This window comes from Musa acuminata, chromosome BXJ2-7 (assembly GCF_036884655.1).
Source record: "Musa acuminata AAA Group cultivar baxijiao chromosome BXJ2-7, Cavendish_Baxijiao_AAA, whole genome shotgun sequence".
NCBI lineage: Eukaryota > Viridiplantae > Streptophyta > Magnoliopsida > Zingiberales > Musaceae > Musa > Musa acuminata.
Window position 1 is genome coordinate 23,424,078 of NC_088344.1, and position 17,151 is coordinate 23,441,228.

Below are 17,151 nucleotides of genomic sequence, written 5' to 3' on the forward strand. Positions count from 1 at the left end.
AACATATTGTATCATAGATTATGTTAACCACACTACGAGAAACTGTATCCTCCGCTGTGGGCCCGCTGGTGGGTCGAGTTACATGCTTTCCTTTGGGCTCCCTCCAAATGCAACCATGGTTTATAAATCCAAATACAACCATGGTTTATGTACCCTCTCTCTCTCTCTCGTCATCACCCGCTTCTTTTTCTCCACGTGTACGCATAGATTGAGTTTCATGAACCCAAGCAAGATCGCGCCTCTTCGACAGGATCGTTTGGGGCCCACCGCGCCATGAGCAAGAGGGAGAGGGAGAACCCCTGCCTTCGCGTGTCCGCGGCTGCAGGCGCGAGGAGGGCGGGGTCTGCGGCCATCGCGTCCCCTCCGCCTTCGAGCGGCCGACCCAACAGGATTTCCCTCCGCCTTTCCCACAGAGATCCTCAAGGATTTCCTCTACCTTGGACAACGCCCCCAGTGGGGAGATCCTCAAGGCCCTCGGCGTCACCCATGTCCTCGACGTGAGTTCCCCGCCTTGTCCTCTTTGGATCTGATTCTTGCGCTTTCTTGGATGATCTGGGTTTGACCCTGATGTTTATTGGTTTCCAATGTTGCGAAGTGAATCCAGGGCTTGGTCGCTGGTTCTATTTGTGTAACGAGTTCGCAACACTGGTATAGGTCTGTGGTAATTGACGGGATGTGCATGAAATCTTAGCTTTGAGCTACCCTGTTTGCCTTATTTCCAATATTTCTATTCCGAAGGCATGAAACTTAGTGTAACAATTGGTGATCATTCATAGCATTAGTAGGGTATGGTATTATGTCATTTACAATTAAAGCGGAAATATCTTTCCTTCTGCCTCCAACCTGTATACACGTTTTTTGTCTGTCATATCTTGTTGTTAATGTACAATACTTATGCAACTTCTAGTATCACCTATTTGTTTTAGAAATTTGGTTCATTCAAAACAGTTGTATTAGGGCTGACCTTATGGCGGTAGAATGTGATTAGCTAAAAGCTTCAAGGTCTACCGAAGAACAAAGAACTTATCAAGATCACATTTTCGAGACAAGAAACAATGCCCCTGATATTTCCCTTTATGATCTTCAGTGAACCTACTGAAGCTGCCCTTTTTTTTATTAAGGTGTATAAGGAAGTAAGTGGAGCTGTTTATAACATGTCTGACCTATTATGTTGATCGATTATGTGAGGATATTGGAAATATCAATGGAACCATAAGTGGTTTACCTTGCAGATCAATATATGGACCGAGGTATTTTCTTATGCAGGTATCATCGTTAATTAGTTGCTTAGATTATAGAGAAGTGGGCCACACTCTGGTCAAGGTCAATAAACCTTCCAAAGGTTGAAGAATCTATAATGATCACTGTAGATTTCTTCTGCAGATAACTCAAGAAAGTCATATTTTTAGGATGAATAATTGGAGTTCTAATTGCTCAGGACACAGTAATTCTAAGATTTATTTTGTTGATATAGTGCTTCTTACAGATTGAGAATCAATGAAATAGCACTTATTATGTTCTGGTGGGCATTTACTTTTTATTTATTATATATGTTGTAGTATTCTTTTTAACTGAATCTTGAGTAATGTCTTTGGGTTGAGTGACTGGATTTTTTTTTTTTGTGAAGGGATTGTTGCAATGAAATGTTGCCTTTTCACTTATGTCCATCACGTACACTTGCATAAGCTATATTGTTTATTATCATATGATGATGTGCTTTGGTTTGGATGTGTCTTATGATGGTACCAAGGAACTGTAAGAAACTTCGTAGAGCAGAAACAGCATTATAAATAGCATGACCAAGACACACTGTTGCAGATTTCCATTATGGATATAAAATAGTTAGTGCTAGGAAACCATTTTGGGCCACTAATGTGAATTCAGATGTTGTGAATACAAAGAGGTAAATTTGGTATGACAAATATCCAAATGTCAAATGTTCATATAGAGTTTACACTTTCACTTGGTGTATAATAACAGAGCATTGCACAAGGCGATGATATGTGATACCAAGATAATAAATTGTAATACAGTTATCCATAACCCAGATATTATCATAAAAAAAGTTGGAAATAATACCAAAGTCTATTATAACATGGAATGGAAGTAAATGATGATCTTAATCACGATATTCTTCAGCAAGAAGACTTTTTTGTTCTCCAGAGAGAAAGAACATCCAGTGACTCTATGTTCTCTCAGTTCTCCATGAAGTCTTAATGAAACAAGTGCGACATGGTTCCTGGGTTGGAAATTTGGGTCAAAAAAATTTCTGTGGACTGATTAGCACCAAATGACAAGTGAGAGATTGGTTTAACTTCAATAATCTTGTTGCAGACATTTTTAACCTATTCAATAATAAATTGGTTGGACTGAGATGCATCCAGTGTATTATCATTAAAAAAACAAATGGCTTAGAGTGTTTGCTTTGGTTAAATGTGTAGAGGTTGTTATGGTGGCTTAAACCTAAGAAGCACGTGTTGGTTTAAACCTAAGAAGCACGAACATTGGACATAGACATGACACGACGCAGACATGGCGGCACGCCATTTTTAAAAAAATATTAGGACACGGACATGGCAAGGACATGCGTTTTTTTCAATATATATGTATACTATTTGATTAAGATGAGGTTTATAGTATATATACTTAAATTTTATAAACTCAGCAATGTGAACAAATAAATATCATCACAGAGGTTGAAACAATTAAGACCATCTAAATGTAAGTATCGAAAATAAAGATAGAATGCATCAAATAATATTTAACAATCTCTATATATAATTTATATATGTTTACTTGCGACGATCTGTCACGGCCTTAGCTAGAATTGCCTAAGGTGTGAGGCACCCTTGCGGCCAAGACGCGAACTTAGCTTGCGTTGCCTAAGTCGCGCTTCACCCTTGCGATATTGGTCCGCAAAGATCAGCCCACTTGCAACCTCTCACAGGTCCCGAAGGACCTGTAAAAGAGAAAGTTGATTAGTTCGAAAGAACGAGCAACGGACAAGTCCCGAAGTCTCGCGAAAAGGGGAAGCTTTACAAGCAATTCAGCGAGCACCTTGCGTGCACAAGAGAAAAGAGGGAGAGGGGGAAAACAAGGCTTTAGAAGGTTGAACGAACAGCTGCAAGCCCATAAACAGCTGCTCACCGAGTCCCGGGCGCGACAACAAGTTCCCGTCAAGGCAACGTGCGAACTTGCGAAGGAGTGTTCAACGCCCGGTACTATACCGAAGCCCCATCCAGCCCTGTGCCACCCGGGGGGTTCCAAGGGGTTGAGATGGCTGACGTTTTGGTGAGCGGAGGCAGATTCCAAAAATCAGCCCGCGGCACACGAAAACGGAGCTGTTTTGGGCTGTTTTGGGGCTGTTTTGCTCGGTTCGGTGAGCGGTCGCTTTGTAACGCTGCAGCTTGTTCGAACTTACATTTTTACAAGCAAAATGACTCAAAACCAAGGCAAAGAAGGAAGTTGAGACAACTCCGCTAGAGTACCACCATCCGAGACTATGTGAAATAATTTTCTGCACTAATGCTGGACATACAGGATATGTCCGAGAAGGACAAGTTGTTCAGCTTCCTCGATGGTTTGAAGCCATGGGCTCAACATGAGCTAAATTGAAGGAATTTTACCGATGTGGTCGGGGCAATTGCTGCTGCAGAAAGGCTCACCAACTTTGTTTCCTCCGAAGACCCAGGGAGAAGGAAACAATCTTCAGGCAATCGCCCTCCAAAACATTCTCGAGGGAAGGAGCTCGGGGGCGAACAAAAGAAGGAGAGTTCCCACAAAGGGCCAAACCCGAAAGGTAAGGCATCAAAACCTGGAGGATGTTTCTTGTGCGGAGGACCGCACATGGTGAGGGAGTGCCCACAAAAACGGGCACTCAATGCTTTGACGGCTTCCATCCACCCCCCCCCCCCCCGATTGGACAAGGGCAAAGCTGTTGCTCTTAGTTCGAGCAATTCTGAATCCAGCAGCGACGACGAGGAGTCGCAAGGACCCCGAATAGGAGCAATGCATTTGTTGAACGCCATGCGGGGTCAAGTGGGGGAGAACATCAAGACAAAGCTACAAAAAGCAGGAAGTAGTGAGCTGATGTATGTGGACATCAAGCTAAATGGCCAAACGACTCGTGCAATGGTGGACACGGGCGCTACCCACAACTTTATAGCCGATCGAGAAGCACAGCGACTTGGGTTGATCTTAGAGAAGAGCACAAGCCGAATGAAGGCGGTGAACTCGGAGGCCAAGCGAATCTCCGGGTTGGCGAAGGGAGTTCCCATCAAAATCGGGACATGGAGCGGGAACACCAACATGATGGCCGTGCCACTGGATGACTTCCGAGTGATTCTTGGAATAAAGTTTATGCATGTGGCGAAGTTGGTGCCAATGCCGTTCTTGAACTCCCTATGTATGATGGGAGGTGACGACCCTTGCGTGGTTCCCGTCTCTCGGAGAGGAACCAAGGAGCCACAACACATATCGGTATTACAACTGAAGAAAAGGGTGCGAAAAGGCGAATTAACATTCGTGGCTGCTATGAAGTTAGAGTCACTCAACGAGAAGGCCATTCAAGAACCTGCTGTGGTGGCATACGTCCTGAAAGAGTTCAATGACGTTATGCCACCCGAGTTGCCGAAGACTCTTCCACCACGTAGAGGCGTGGATCACAGCATCGAGCTGGAGCCAGGAGTGAAGCCTCCAGCGAGACCACCCTACCGCATGTCCCCGTCAGAGTTGGCGGAACTCAGAAAACAGTTAGGTGAATTGCTAAGCGGTGGTCTCATCCGCAGCTCTAAAACACTTTTCGGAGCTCCAGTTCTCTTCCAGAAGAAACAAGATGGGAGCCTCCGATTATGCGTCGACTACCGAGCCCTTAACAAAGTGACAGTGAAGAACAAGTATCTCATCCCGCTCATCGCGGACTTGTTCGACTAGTTGGGCTAAGCTAAGTATTTCTCGAAGCTCGACCTTCGATCGGGGTATTGGCAGGTACGCATTACTGAAGGCGACGAAGCGAAGACTACCTGTGTGACCAGGTATGGAGTGTTTGAGTTCTTGGTGATGCCTTTCGGCTTAACCAATGCTCCGGCCACGTTCTGCACTCTCATGAACCAGCTATTCAAGGAGTATTTGGATAAGTTCGTGGTCGTCTACTTGGACAATATAGTCGTCTACAGTCAAACGCTCGAGGAGCATGTCAAACACCTTCGGACAATTTTCAAGGTTCTCAGGGAGAACACTTTGTTCGTGAAAAGGGAGAAATGCTACTTTTCTCAAACTGAGATCTTATTCTTGGGGCATCGAATCGGTGAGGGCTTCATTCGGATTGATAAGTCGAAGGTGCAAGCGGTTGCGGAATGGCGGACTCCAAAGAAGGTGCCAGAGTTGAGATCCTTCCTTGGTTTCATCAACTACTATCGACGCTTCATAACGGGGTACTCGAAGCTTACAACTCCACTGACGGAGTTACTGAAGAAAGAGCAGCCTTGGAAGTGGTCTGACAAATGTGAAATAGCATTCCAAGATCTGAAGGCTGTTGTTATAGAAGAACCAGTACTCAAATTGCTAGACTATGGGGAGCCTTTTGAAGTCCATACAGATGCTTCGGACTTCGCTATTGGGGGAGTACTCATGTAGGAGGGTCATCCGGTGGCCTACGAGAGCCGCAAACTCGACGAGACTGAGCGGCGGTATCCAGTGCATGAGAAGGAGATGACAGCGGTGATCCACTGTCTACGAGTTTGGCGACACTATCTCCTCGGATCGCGATTTGTGCTGAGCAGATAGAGTACTCGGTGAAGTGGCGAAAGCTTCCCTGAACTAAAGCCAGTTGGGAACCTGAAGACACCCTGCGACATGAAGAAGAAATCATCAACAACTACCAACAAGCGTCGATAAGGGAGTCGACAGTTTAAGTGGGGGAGAATGTCACAAACGGTCGTCGCGCACCCATAACAACTCCGTTCAACGAACCGTTCGTCGCTCTGTGTTCTCCGGTAGGAATTGAGTTCTCAACTCTTGCTTCAAGTCCTCCCATGTGTCGACTCGACACCGACCTTGTTGGATCTCCTCCCAACGGGTTCGCCACCAAAGTTTCGCATCTCCGTTCAGATACAATGTTGCTATAGAAACTTTGGTATCTTCAGAATCGGGCCTCGTAGCTCGAAAGTATTGTTCCATGTCGAACAGAAAGTTCTCGAGCTCTCTAGCATCTTTGGCCCCTCCATATCCATGAGGCTCAGGTGCTCTCAAATTTTGTGGCGGTGCAACGCGGGTGTTGCTTCCTCCCGCATTTAGTGCTCTAGTGAGTATAGTCACCCTTGAAGTGAGTTCCGTCATAACTTCCTGCAAGTGTTTCACGGAGTCTTTGGTGTCATCTGACAGTCGGTCGACTAGGGCCTCGACCTTGTCGATCCTGGACTTCGCTTCCTCTTGCGAGCTTTCTACCCCGACAAGCCTTTGTTGGCCATGATAGAGTTCCTCCACGCTCACTTCAAGAACATCCAGGCGGGTTTCCGCTGTTGTGAGTCTCTCCTTGTGACACTTTTTCTTAGTTAGCGCTCCAGATTGCGCTTCCTCCGCTCGCGGAGAGTAGCCAACTTCTCGCTCATCAAGTTCGCTACCGCGCTCCTCTTGAGCGGCTCCAACAGCATGAGAGCGAGTGTGCACATGCAGCCCACCTACGGCTGCTTGGGGCAAGGGTCTGGCTTGCCCTGTCTTGCTTGATTCACCACGATGCTTTGCTATGGCGAAGTTGCGAAGTTCCTTCGCTGCTCGCTCGAAGTGCTTGCCCGCTCTGATACCATAATGTCACGGCCTTAGCTGGAATTGCCTAAGGCGTGAGGCACCCTTGCGACCAAGACGCGAACTTAGCTTGCGTTGCCTAAGTCGCGCTTCGCCCTTGCGATATTGCTCCGCAAAGATCAGCCCACTTGCAACCTCTCGCAGGTCCCGAAGGACCTGTAAAAGAGAAAGTTGATTAGTTCGAAAGAACGAGCAACGGACAAGTCCCGAAGTCTCGCGAAAAGGGGAAGCTTTACAAGCAATTTAGCGAGCACCTTGCGTGCACAAGAGAAACGAGGGAGAGGGGGAAAACAAGGCTTTAGAAGGTTGAACGAACAGCTGCAAGCCCACAAACAGCTGCTCACAGAGTCCCGGGCGCGACAACAAGTTCCCGTCATGGCAACGTGCGAACAAGCGAAGGAGTGTTCAACGCCTGGTACTATACCGAAGCCCCATCCAGCCCTGTGCCACCCGGGGGGTTCCAAGGGGCTGAGATGGCTGACGTTTTGGTGAGCAGAGGCAGATTCCAGAAATCAGCCCGCGGCACACGAAAACGGAGCTGTTTTGGACTGATTTGGGGCTGTTTTGCTCGGTTCGATGAGCGGTCGCTTTGTAACGCTGCAGCTTGTTCGAACTTACATTTTTACAAGCAAAATGACTCAAAATCAAGGCAAAACAGGATGTCAAGTAGTTGTACATGTAGATGAGAGCGACGAACGGTTCGTTGAACGGAGTTGTTACGGAAGAGAAAGCCTCATATCTATGGTTTCCTACTCTTATCCGGCATTAGTTCTTCCCTTGTAAAATAAATTCCTTATTCTCCGAGAAAACACACATCAATCTAGGAATGATAACAAGTCTATAATAATAGTAATAAAACTATCATCATTAATATTCCTTGGTAAGTAAAACTTAAGTCTAGTCAAATTAGATCAAAATGACTAGGCATCACACAAGTTTAAATTTTGAGGTTTTTGTGAGACTAACAATTGCACATGGTAAGTGTAACATTCGGATTTAGTCTGACGTTAGAAATGAGATGATGTTTATTATGATATATAGGCTAGATGGACCCACCATCATTATATCAGAGGACTAAAGCATTTTGGGTTACATGGTTTTGCACTTTTCAATTAATTAATTCAGTTTTTCCATTGGGTCAAATTGAGTCAATTGGAGCAAAGGTAACTAAGCGGACAAACATAATTAGGATTTTTTTAATAAGCCGAGTATCCTAGAATTTGTTTTTTAGATGAATATGCTAAATGCAAATATAGAAGTATTCTTAGGATTTAAAGTGCAGGATAAATCTGGTAGCATCTGGTTTTGATGACTTACCTTCCATCTGCATTTAATTGTTTTCATGGTTGTTGCAGTCTTTTGCTTATAGCATGATATGCACTATCCAGACCTGCTGCAAAAGCTAGTCGCTATGTTGATTGATCCTTGGTTTCATCATTTTCTCTTCATGTAGTTTTTGTTTCTTTTCATACCATTTATCATTTGGTATGCAGAATGTTTTTCCTCTCATGTAGTTCGTGTTCTTTTCCACAACATTTATCATCTGTTATGCAGAACAATGCAACAAGGAGGAGGCTCGTGTTCTTGTCCACTGTATGTTGGGAAAAAAATTGGTTGATTTACTTAACTTGTGTGTTTGTATATGAATATCATATGCGAATCATCTGTATCATTGTTATCTTGTGGCAGGTCACCTGCAATTGTAATAGCCTATTTGATGAAATGCAAAGGATGGCCACTCGCATGAAGTTTTCAATGGATTAAAATCGGTGACCTATCCCCAGGTGATTTTAGTTTGCATAAGTTCATTTTTGTTTCATTATATTTTTCCTTTTTTGGTGTACTTTCGGCTTCGGATAGAGAAACGAATGGCAAATTTTTGAAGGTAATGGGTTTTTAACTCTTTCTTTCTTTTATGGAGGATCCACAAGCAGTTTAGAGCTGTATAATAATTGGTTGATGCCAAGTTATTCCTTTTTTAAGCTGTCCATCAGACACAAAAGATTTTTGGATCGCAGTGAAAGCCACTACCACACAACCTGTACTTGTTCTTGAAAGTAATCTCCCATCTAAATTCTCCCAAGCAGTCAATCCATCTCCATTATTAATGTTCAATCAGCCAACTGCATCATCCATCTTCGAACGATCAGTTACAAACACCTGCCTACATGACACTTTTTTTTTTTTTTTTCTTTTTTTGTGGGAGCAGGAAGAAACTTGGAGTGGATAGGAGATGGAAAACAATGCTTCTGTAGTCGTCCCTCCTACTGACAGCTCCTGAAGAATTAATGAAAAGCATCTGGATCTGGAGATCCCATCCTATTTGCATCTAAAAGACGGGTTCTCAGGTCTGTGATCAAAAAGTGTTGGAGGAGAGATCTTTTTTTTTTTTTCTTTTTTCTTGTATTTTTCCTTCTTTTCAGGCTACTGTAACGCTTTAAGAACGAGTGAGTTCGTGGTTCACAAGATGACCAAACCAGTTTTCCTCCTAATGCTTCTTCTTTCGGTGTGCTAATATGAGTCTCAACATACTTGTGTGTTCCATTGGAAAAGATTGTCACTCCTTGCCAAAGTACCCATCGAATAAATTCAATTCGAAATAGATCAAATTTTTGACATGATAAAATTATTTAAATCTTTTTTGGGTTACTTCTAAATTTAGATGGGAGATTACTTTTAAAAAGAATTGATTTCTAACTTAAATCAAGAAAATAGAAAGTATATTAAAGTATATCAAAAGTTTTATTTTTTAAAAAATAAAAAAAAAATTATTGATAAAAGCGTCAACACAAATCAAAAGATTGAAGTCCATAAAAAACGTGCGCTAATATTTAATATTTAGAATTTTAAATATTAACATTCTCTATACAAGAGTTAAGAGCGGGAGCACCAACTTCATGCCACTCTTGAAGAAGATATGTGCTAACAACTCTAGTTATGAAAGCTTTTTTCATCGAGGATACAAGCTGAAAAAAAATGTTAAACTCAGTTAAAGAGTCGAAGATATCAACCATTAGGTATCATTTTCGGAGTGAGAGAATTTTTGGGGCTTATCAAATAAGCTTCTCAAATCGAAGATATAATGCTCCAAAGCTTATCTTTTCTCCTGGATATTCTGATGCTTTCCAGGACCAAGATTGGGTGAGCGATTATTAATGTCAAATAAATGCTCAAAGAATTAGAGTTGACAAAAGCCATGTAACATAGGATGGCGTTGACCACATTGAAAAGTTACAAGTTGATTAATGAAAGATTAAAAGCAAAATGCTTGCTGAGTCAAAGGACATGCAAAATCAATAGTTGACCAGTAGAGGTAAGGCATTATAACAACATTGAATCTACGAGAGACTCGATCGCCCAAGAATTTAATCCAGAAAGCATCGGATTGAAGGCCATGAATATAAGAGGATGAGGTATGGTATTGAAGTAGTGAGTCTTTCGAGCACTAATCAAACTCATACTTTAAAGAAGAGAGCATAGTTATAGTTGCAAATAGGTCATGAATGATTCTGAAAGTTAAGTAGCTAGCTCAAAGCAAGAAGTACAACTCAAGGAATTTTGGTGAAGCTAATCAAAATAACACAATTCTTCTCACCAATATAGTTGAGCTTGCTTCAATTGGAAGTCCCTTCAAAGTGGTCAGAAATCAACAACCATCAACTCCTCATCTTTAGGTGATGTGTTAGTCGAAGGTAGTATGTCTATGTATTATCCTCTCATCAAGTTATCTCATATTCGAAGGATAGCGTGGATGTAGTCAGAGGAGATGGTGAAGGATTCAAAGATGCAATGGGCAAACTTTACAGGAGAAGACCATTGACCCTTCAAGTTTTGTAATATGGTTTATTATTAGTGTTTTTATTTTATATTTTTATCATATAAAACTCAAAAATATTTTTAATTGTATGATACCATATGAAGGAAAAATTAATCAAAACAACTCTGTGCCACATAATGATTTATGATAGAACGGTCTTACAATGTAAAACGTCAACCGTCTCACTGCATTTGAACCCCTGGGTGGCACTAGGGCGGATGGAGTCTTGTTTATATATCTAAGGGTGATGCAACGTCTTTAGTGTGTTTGTTTTTTGTTTGATGAAAGTACTACATGAACATTAGCCCTGCCTTCGAAATCCCTTTTTGTATGCACTCGCTCAACTCATTTTTAAAAATATTTTATATTTAATAAAAGTTACTATTTGAGATCCTAATTATATTACTATTTTCATGCACAATAACATATTACTTGCTCTGTAGGTCCTTTGTCGATTGCATAAAATGAACATATATACTGATCCTTCCGGATAGCTATCGCTTGGGTAATATATATCTTTGACAATCTCAATTAAGGATGTGACAAAGTGGTGTCAGATACATGCAAGAGGCAGGTTATAATATTTATTTTAAATATTAGTATTATTTCATAATTACAATATTTAGAAAATTTCTAAATATTTAATTTAGAAATAGATGAGTTACTATTTTTTTTAGATTTTAAAAATGATATACAAACATAAATTAAATTTTTAAAATTTTGTTTTTGGATTAAAATTAGTTTTTTTTATTTTATGTAGACATTCAAATGTTTTATGAAATTATATTCGAATTTTCATTATTTGTATATTTTAAAATTCAGAATTATGAACTTGTTGGGTTTTTAATTCATGAAAAAATATTTTGAATTTTTAATTTGATAAATCTATTTGATTGATTGATTCTAACTTTCTGATAATTTTTGCATGACTAAAGTGTAGCTTTTCAAGTTAAGTTTATGTTAAAAAGTGGGCATTTCATTGAAATTGGAATGAGAGGTTCAGCTGCTCGGATTCGGTCTGACTCGTGTCCAACCGGAGTTCGGACCGGGTTAACCCAACCCGGATCAAGCCAAGACCCTGGCTGGTTTCGGTGCGGGCTGGGCCTGCAGTCCGAGCAACCTAGGGTCTGGCTTAGCGTCGGCAACAGCGCCGCTCAGCGGGCCGGCCCATTGAAGCCCCTTCTTCGATCGGCTCGGATCTGGCAGCCGGCTCGGCGACCAAGGCGGCTAGGCTTGTCGCCGCCCAGCGCTCGTCGTGGCTTGAACTTAGGCCCGAGGCGCGGTGCGGCCCGGCCTTGTACATTAGTCGCAGCTCAGGCCAACACGGGCTTATCAGGCCCAGAGCTGTGCTGTCTAGGCTTGGGCACGGTCCGCACATGTGATCCGGCTCAGGGCCTCTGCGGCTTGGTTTAGAGTCCGGTGCCGTGGGTGCAGGCTGAGCCCGACCCGAGCCATCTTTGGACCCGTTCAGCTATATAAGTGCCAGTCTTACGGTCCATGAGAGCCCAGTCTCTGTGACCCATAAGCGGTCGGTCGGTGGTGACCGGGGGGCGTTGTGGTTCAGAACGATTTCGGATCGGGTGTTGTTTTGGGAAGGACTAATCTAATATTTCTTTGCTGTTTGCTAAAATGAATGGGGCGTCTCTCTGTCTGTCTGTCATATGTCCACGAATAAAATAAAAAATGAATGGGCATCGAGTCGTGCATTTTGTTGTTTGGGTGCCAAAAATTAATATTACAAACAACCGTGGCTGTGTGAAAATTTAGATGCTATCGGTAATTGGTATACGCGAGAGAGACCCTATCGGTTTGGTTCGGACGACGAGAGAAAACCACCATTCGTCCCGCCACCTACCGGAGAGACAGACGGTTGGTTGAGAAGGGTGGATGAAGGAAACGGAATAAACATTTCCTTGTTATTTCGCGTCTACCTCCTTCATATACCTGCCCCTCCCTCCGCCGCACTTCCACTCCCACGTCTCCACCATCTGCTTCCTTCCCCTTCTCTTCTTCACGACATGGCTGCTTCTTTCGGCGGCTCCTTTGCTGCTGCTGCTGCTGTTGTCGCTTTGCTATTGACATCAGCACAAGCGGTGCAACATATAGTGGGCGATGATCATGGGTGGGATGTCTCTTCTGATGTGGCTGCTTGGACCATCGACAGGGTCTTTAGAGTCGGAGACAACATCTGTAAGATCAGATCCTCTCTCTCTCTCTCTCTCTCCCCTTCTTTTGTTAGATAGATAGATAGATTTTAAGAAATACATCGTGCGTGCTTGTGTGAGTGGCCGCCGAGGAAGACATGCTATCAGCTAACCTGCTGGTTTGTGATCTACAATAGTTCTCTAAACATCTAGCAAACGTCGAAGCATATACAGCTAGCAACCTCAACAAGTCCAGAAACTACAGATCATCACGATGATAGTGATGAAGTCCATCCATGAAACTATGAAGAACAAGTGTCAGGTGTCGGATCTTGATAATATTACCTAGGAAAAACCATCATCCGTCGAGTCAAACCTTTAAACCATCCACGCTTGCCTTCTCTCATGCTAAACTCGCATAGTTCCTGAAAACTTTACACCAATTGTCAGGGCGCTTCGTGTTTGATCTGAACCGGTATTCCGCAAATGCATTACGATTCCGTCAAATCAAGTTTGTTTTAATGCCGCTTATGCTCGTGCTGCCAATTCCTTGAAATCAAACATGGTGAAGCCGTCCGTGATCTATGACTAGGACATAATCTGACACCCCGGGAATACGCATCTCTAGCAAAAACTATATGTTGATTGTGGTGCTGGCAGGGTTTGCATACTCCGCGGCCGAAGAAAGCCTCATGGAGCTACAGAGCAAGGAAGAGTACGAGTCGTGTGACCTGAGCAACCCAATTAGGATGTACGTGAATGGCCTTGACAGAGTGAGTCTCGATGGAGAAGGCACACGTTACTTCAGTAGCGGTAAGCTGGAGAACTGCAGGAAGGGACTCAAATTGCATGTGGACGTGATGCCCGGGGATGTGATGTCAGATGGAGTCGCGGCTTCAGCACCTGAATCCTCCGCCCCCATCCATCTCAAAGCAACTTATCTGGTGTGGATTGCTCTGGCCATCAATTTAGCCCGCGTATGGCCTTGAGTCCATCTTCCATGTTTCAACATACGCTGGTGTACTTGTTTGAGATCTATGGTGTTGCTTGTGGTGCATTTCAGCATTCTCGTCCGTCTGTTTGTTGATTTGGCTTAATTTGTTTTTATTATAAAAAAAGGATATTCTCTGATGCTCGGTGGGGTTATTCCTACTACACACGTACGTCTAATTTAAGCTCCAATGTTTGATCTCTGGTCTTTTAACGACAATTTCTAGGTCTTTCGCAGCTTAAAATATTAATGCATCATATTGTCGCGGTGCAGTAATAATTAGGAGGACAAATGGCAATTAAAGTTGTGCCATGCCAGCTCTTCACTCGATCGACCGCGTTTCACGGTGGTCTCTGTTAATCCACCTTTGCTTGGGTTTCAGAAAGTCGTTGTTGGTCTTCGGTGAAACTTCAAAAAAACTGCATGCCATGGATCTAGCAATGGAGCTGCTTATCCAGCAAGAAACCTATTCACGATGCATTTATCAGTGGTCCGATGGATGGATCACATATCTGTTCCTTCCATCTCATACATGCTCTCGATGATCCGTTCCTGCTTCCACCTTTTCTCTTCTCTTGCTGCTCTCTCGTGCTCCCTCCCTCCCTCTTGCTTATCTAGGAGGACCAAACAAGCGATGGATTTTCATAATGATATAAACGTGTGTGGATGGATATCGTTGACAGACGCACACTATTGGAAGACAATCAGTGTCTACTTGCAAAACTACGGCAGCAGAAGATTAATCATGTGAGTCAGTCAGTTCGGCAGTCTCATGAATGCATAGATTCAGGTTCCATATTTTAGAATAACATATCGATGATGCATGCCTAGCTAGCATCATCGCTTTCGCTTTCGTTTTCCTTGGCGTGCATCCGTGTCGCTGATGAAAGACCTTGCTGCCGCTTCAGAAAGAAACCGATGCTTACCTTGCTAGGCTGGGAATTGCAGTGGTAATCTGGCATCGTTTTCCTTCTCGTCGTCTTCAACTTCCTTGTACCATCTGGCGGACAACCGATTCTGGGAGTCTGACAAGGCACGGAAGAGGCATAGACGTTCACCCATACATCATTAGAGCCACAGATTTCCTTTTCCCCGACTGCCAAGTCAAATCTCTTGTCGACCGTGTTGGTCGTGGAAATCTGATCGAACGGCTCCATAATACGACGATCATCATGGACCGATATCTGCTCTTGCTTCCGTGTCGCCATCCATCTCTCTAGCCAGCTCCACCCCGCGCCCAGGTCAGTGGGGTGCGTTTGCGCCCATCATTTTCTCGTCACGCGAGTTCTCAGCTGGGTTCACATCCATCACTCTCAGCTGTCGTCAGCCAGCATTAATTCATCACCGTATGCATCGAGCTGTTGAATCTACGCGAGATTTACCTGCTGTGACAGAGCGTATGCAAGGGCTCTTTGGCGTCTGGTCGTCGCTTCCATTTTGTTCCGGATTCTCAGGTTTGAGATGCTGCAGCTAAGAGTGCTGTCGTCCCACTCTTCCTGCAAGGGAGACACAGCTTCATAGATAAATATGCAAGAAACATTCTTGCAAGTGAATCTGAACTCAAACAGCATAATCTCAAAGGAGAGAGGTTAGAAGCAACGTCTTCCTGTGAAATCCAGTGTTCTACATCCCATCCCAGGTTAGAGCAGCATTCGTGTTGCAGAATTAATGAAGGGCAGTTTTCGTTTTCCTTTCTTTCTGTGGTGACATCACTTTCATAAACTATATATACGATCGATCGCGAGGAGGATGCGTCTTTATAAGAATACGAGTTTCTTCAAAGCAAGTCCACATTCATTTAGGGTGATGGGATAATTCGTGAAAGATGCCGATTAGCAGAACGTCATCATGACTCTCATCCATGGGAAGTAATTGGATGTAGAAATAACCAGAAATCCTCCGAAAGCTGATTGGATAACGATTGCTGCTTCCTCTCGACGAGAAGACTGTGTGGGCAGTAGGCTCTCGATCCGTTTGGTACATGTCTCTTCATTCTCTTCTACTTTGATTTCTCCATGGGTTGCAGCACCGTCTCCTGAAGGTTCAGCTTCGGGCTGCTTCATCGTCGCTTCAGTGTCTCTCTCTGCAAGAGGCTATGTCCCACTCTGCCAGAACCCAACTGAATTCTTCTCCGCAAAGGTAGAGTCCGATCGAACTCCATCTGCTCCTATCTACCGGGAAGCGCCTCTCCTGTCGAGACCCAGAGTTGATCAAATATAGCTGCGATTCATGAGCCAGAACTAACGAATCGATAGCCGGTTTATTGCATGGTTTCTGCACCATCTTATCCTACTCCAAAACAAAATCAACAAGTCCAACTTGTAACGTAAGAAGAAGATTATTTATTTATAAGCAACTCTCTGGTAACGGAGAAGTGTAGACAACAGAGGACAATGTGGTAAACTTGGAAGTCGGGGAATTAGAAATACGGAGCAGCATTTAATGAAATCTATTGCAAAAATAAAAGAACGCAGACCGACAACACCACTCTAACTAATACTAAAACATACACAAAACTGAGGAGAAGATGGAGATCGAATACATGCTTGGTGCTGCATCAATCAGCAGTTTCCATGATGCATTGCTCTCATGAACCACAGTTTAATTCTCCAGCGGTAGCGAATTGGTCCCAGATAATAGAGCAGTCCCTCACGTCAAAGAAACATATTAACCACAAGCATCAACCAATCATAAGACAAACAGGATGCCATAGCAAAGCGGCAAAAGTGTATCCGAGATATGAAGTGGTTTTTACATGACATTTTGAAAAGCCCGAACGAGATCGAGTTCTGGAGAAGAGTCGCCTGACAAGACCACCAGCCAGACCCATTCCACGAGAATTTCCAAGCAGAGTGCTCCCTGTTCTGATCGGCTGATAAATTTTCGCCAACTGCTAATAGTCAAGAGGAGAGGCTCGAGATTTGGAGGACTCCTCACTCCGATGTACTCGACTCTCGACGACCTCTCCCTGATAAGCCAACTGGTACATTGATTCAGAGTGACTTGCGTTGTCCAAAAAGGACATGGTTTGATTGTGTTGATGATGCAGGTGGAGGAGTGGGAGGGAAACCCCATGTGTTAGGTTCAAGGTGGCAGAGCTTTAGAGCTGGACCTGAGCACTGCCCATTTGTTGAAACCACAAAGTGAGGAGGAGGGCCTTCTGGACGTCTGCTTTTAGTTTCCTACACATGGCCTGCTGCGCTAGTCCTGGTAACTATGCTTGCTTATGAGTGTAGGCACATTACCTCAGTTCTCATGTCCGCTTCACATTTAATAAGCAATGAATGCTGCTCTCTCTCTCTCTCTCTCTCTCTCTGTGCTCGTTTGCTTTCATATATTTTGTCTTTGCATAATAAGGGAAGGAGTGAGACTAGTCGTGTGCTATCCATTGCAATAAA

At 43.6% G+C, this 17,151-nt stretch overlaps 1 protein-coding gene and 2 long non-coding RNA genes across 8 annotated transcripts; 2 read left to right on the forward strand and 1 right to left on the reverse strand.

Annotated features, from left to right (window-relative positions):
- Window positions 1-171: 171 nt before the first annotated feature.
- LOC135617438 (uncharacterized) lies at window positions 172-9,316 on the forward strand. 5 transcript variants are annotated; one of them, XR_010488741.1, is made up of 5 exons: window positions 172-497; window positions 8,356-8,394; window positions 8,491-8,585; window positions 8,723-8,858; window positions 9,011-9,316. It is a non-coding gene; the product is annotated as an uncharacterized LOC135617438 (long non-coding RNA). The 5 variants fall into 5 exon arrangements; XR_010488739.1 differs by having other exon boundaries at window positions 176-497; window positions 8,736-8,858; XR_010488742.1 differs by lacking the exon at window positions 8,356-8,394 and having other exon boundaries at window positions 184-497; window positions 8,736-8,858.
- Window positions 9,317-12,549: 3,233 nt separating this feature from the next.
- Window positions 12,550-13,893, forward strand: LOC135617439 (blue copper protein 1a-like). The gene is made up of 2 exons (XM_065117637.1): window positions 12,550-12,808; window positions 13,423-13,893. The coding sequence occupies exons 1-2, from the start codon at window positions 12,637-12,639 to the stop codon at window positions 13,749-13,751; spliced, it is 501 nt and encodes a 166-aa protein (XP_064973709.1). The 5' UTR covers window positions 12,550-12,636; the 3' UTR covers window positions 13,752-13,893.
- A 482-nt stretch (window positions 13,894-14,375) lies between these two features.
- LOC135616197 (uncharacterized) lies at window positions 14,376-17,104 on the reverse strand. 2 transcript variants are annotated; one of them, XR_010488294.1, is made up of 3 exons: window positions 16,296-17,104; window positions 15,136-16,042; window positions 14,376-15,070 (listed from the first exon to the last, which is right to left on the reverse strand). It is a non-coding gene; the product is annotated as an uncharacterized LOC135616197 (long non-coding RNA). The 2 variants fall into 2 exon arrangements; XR_010488295.1 differs by having other exon boundaries at window positions 14,377-15,045.
- Window positions 17,105-17,151: the final 47 nt, after the last annotated feature.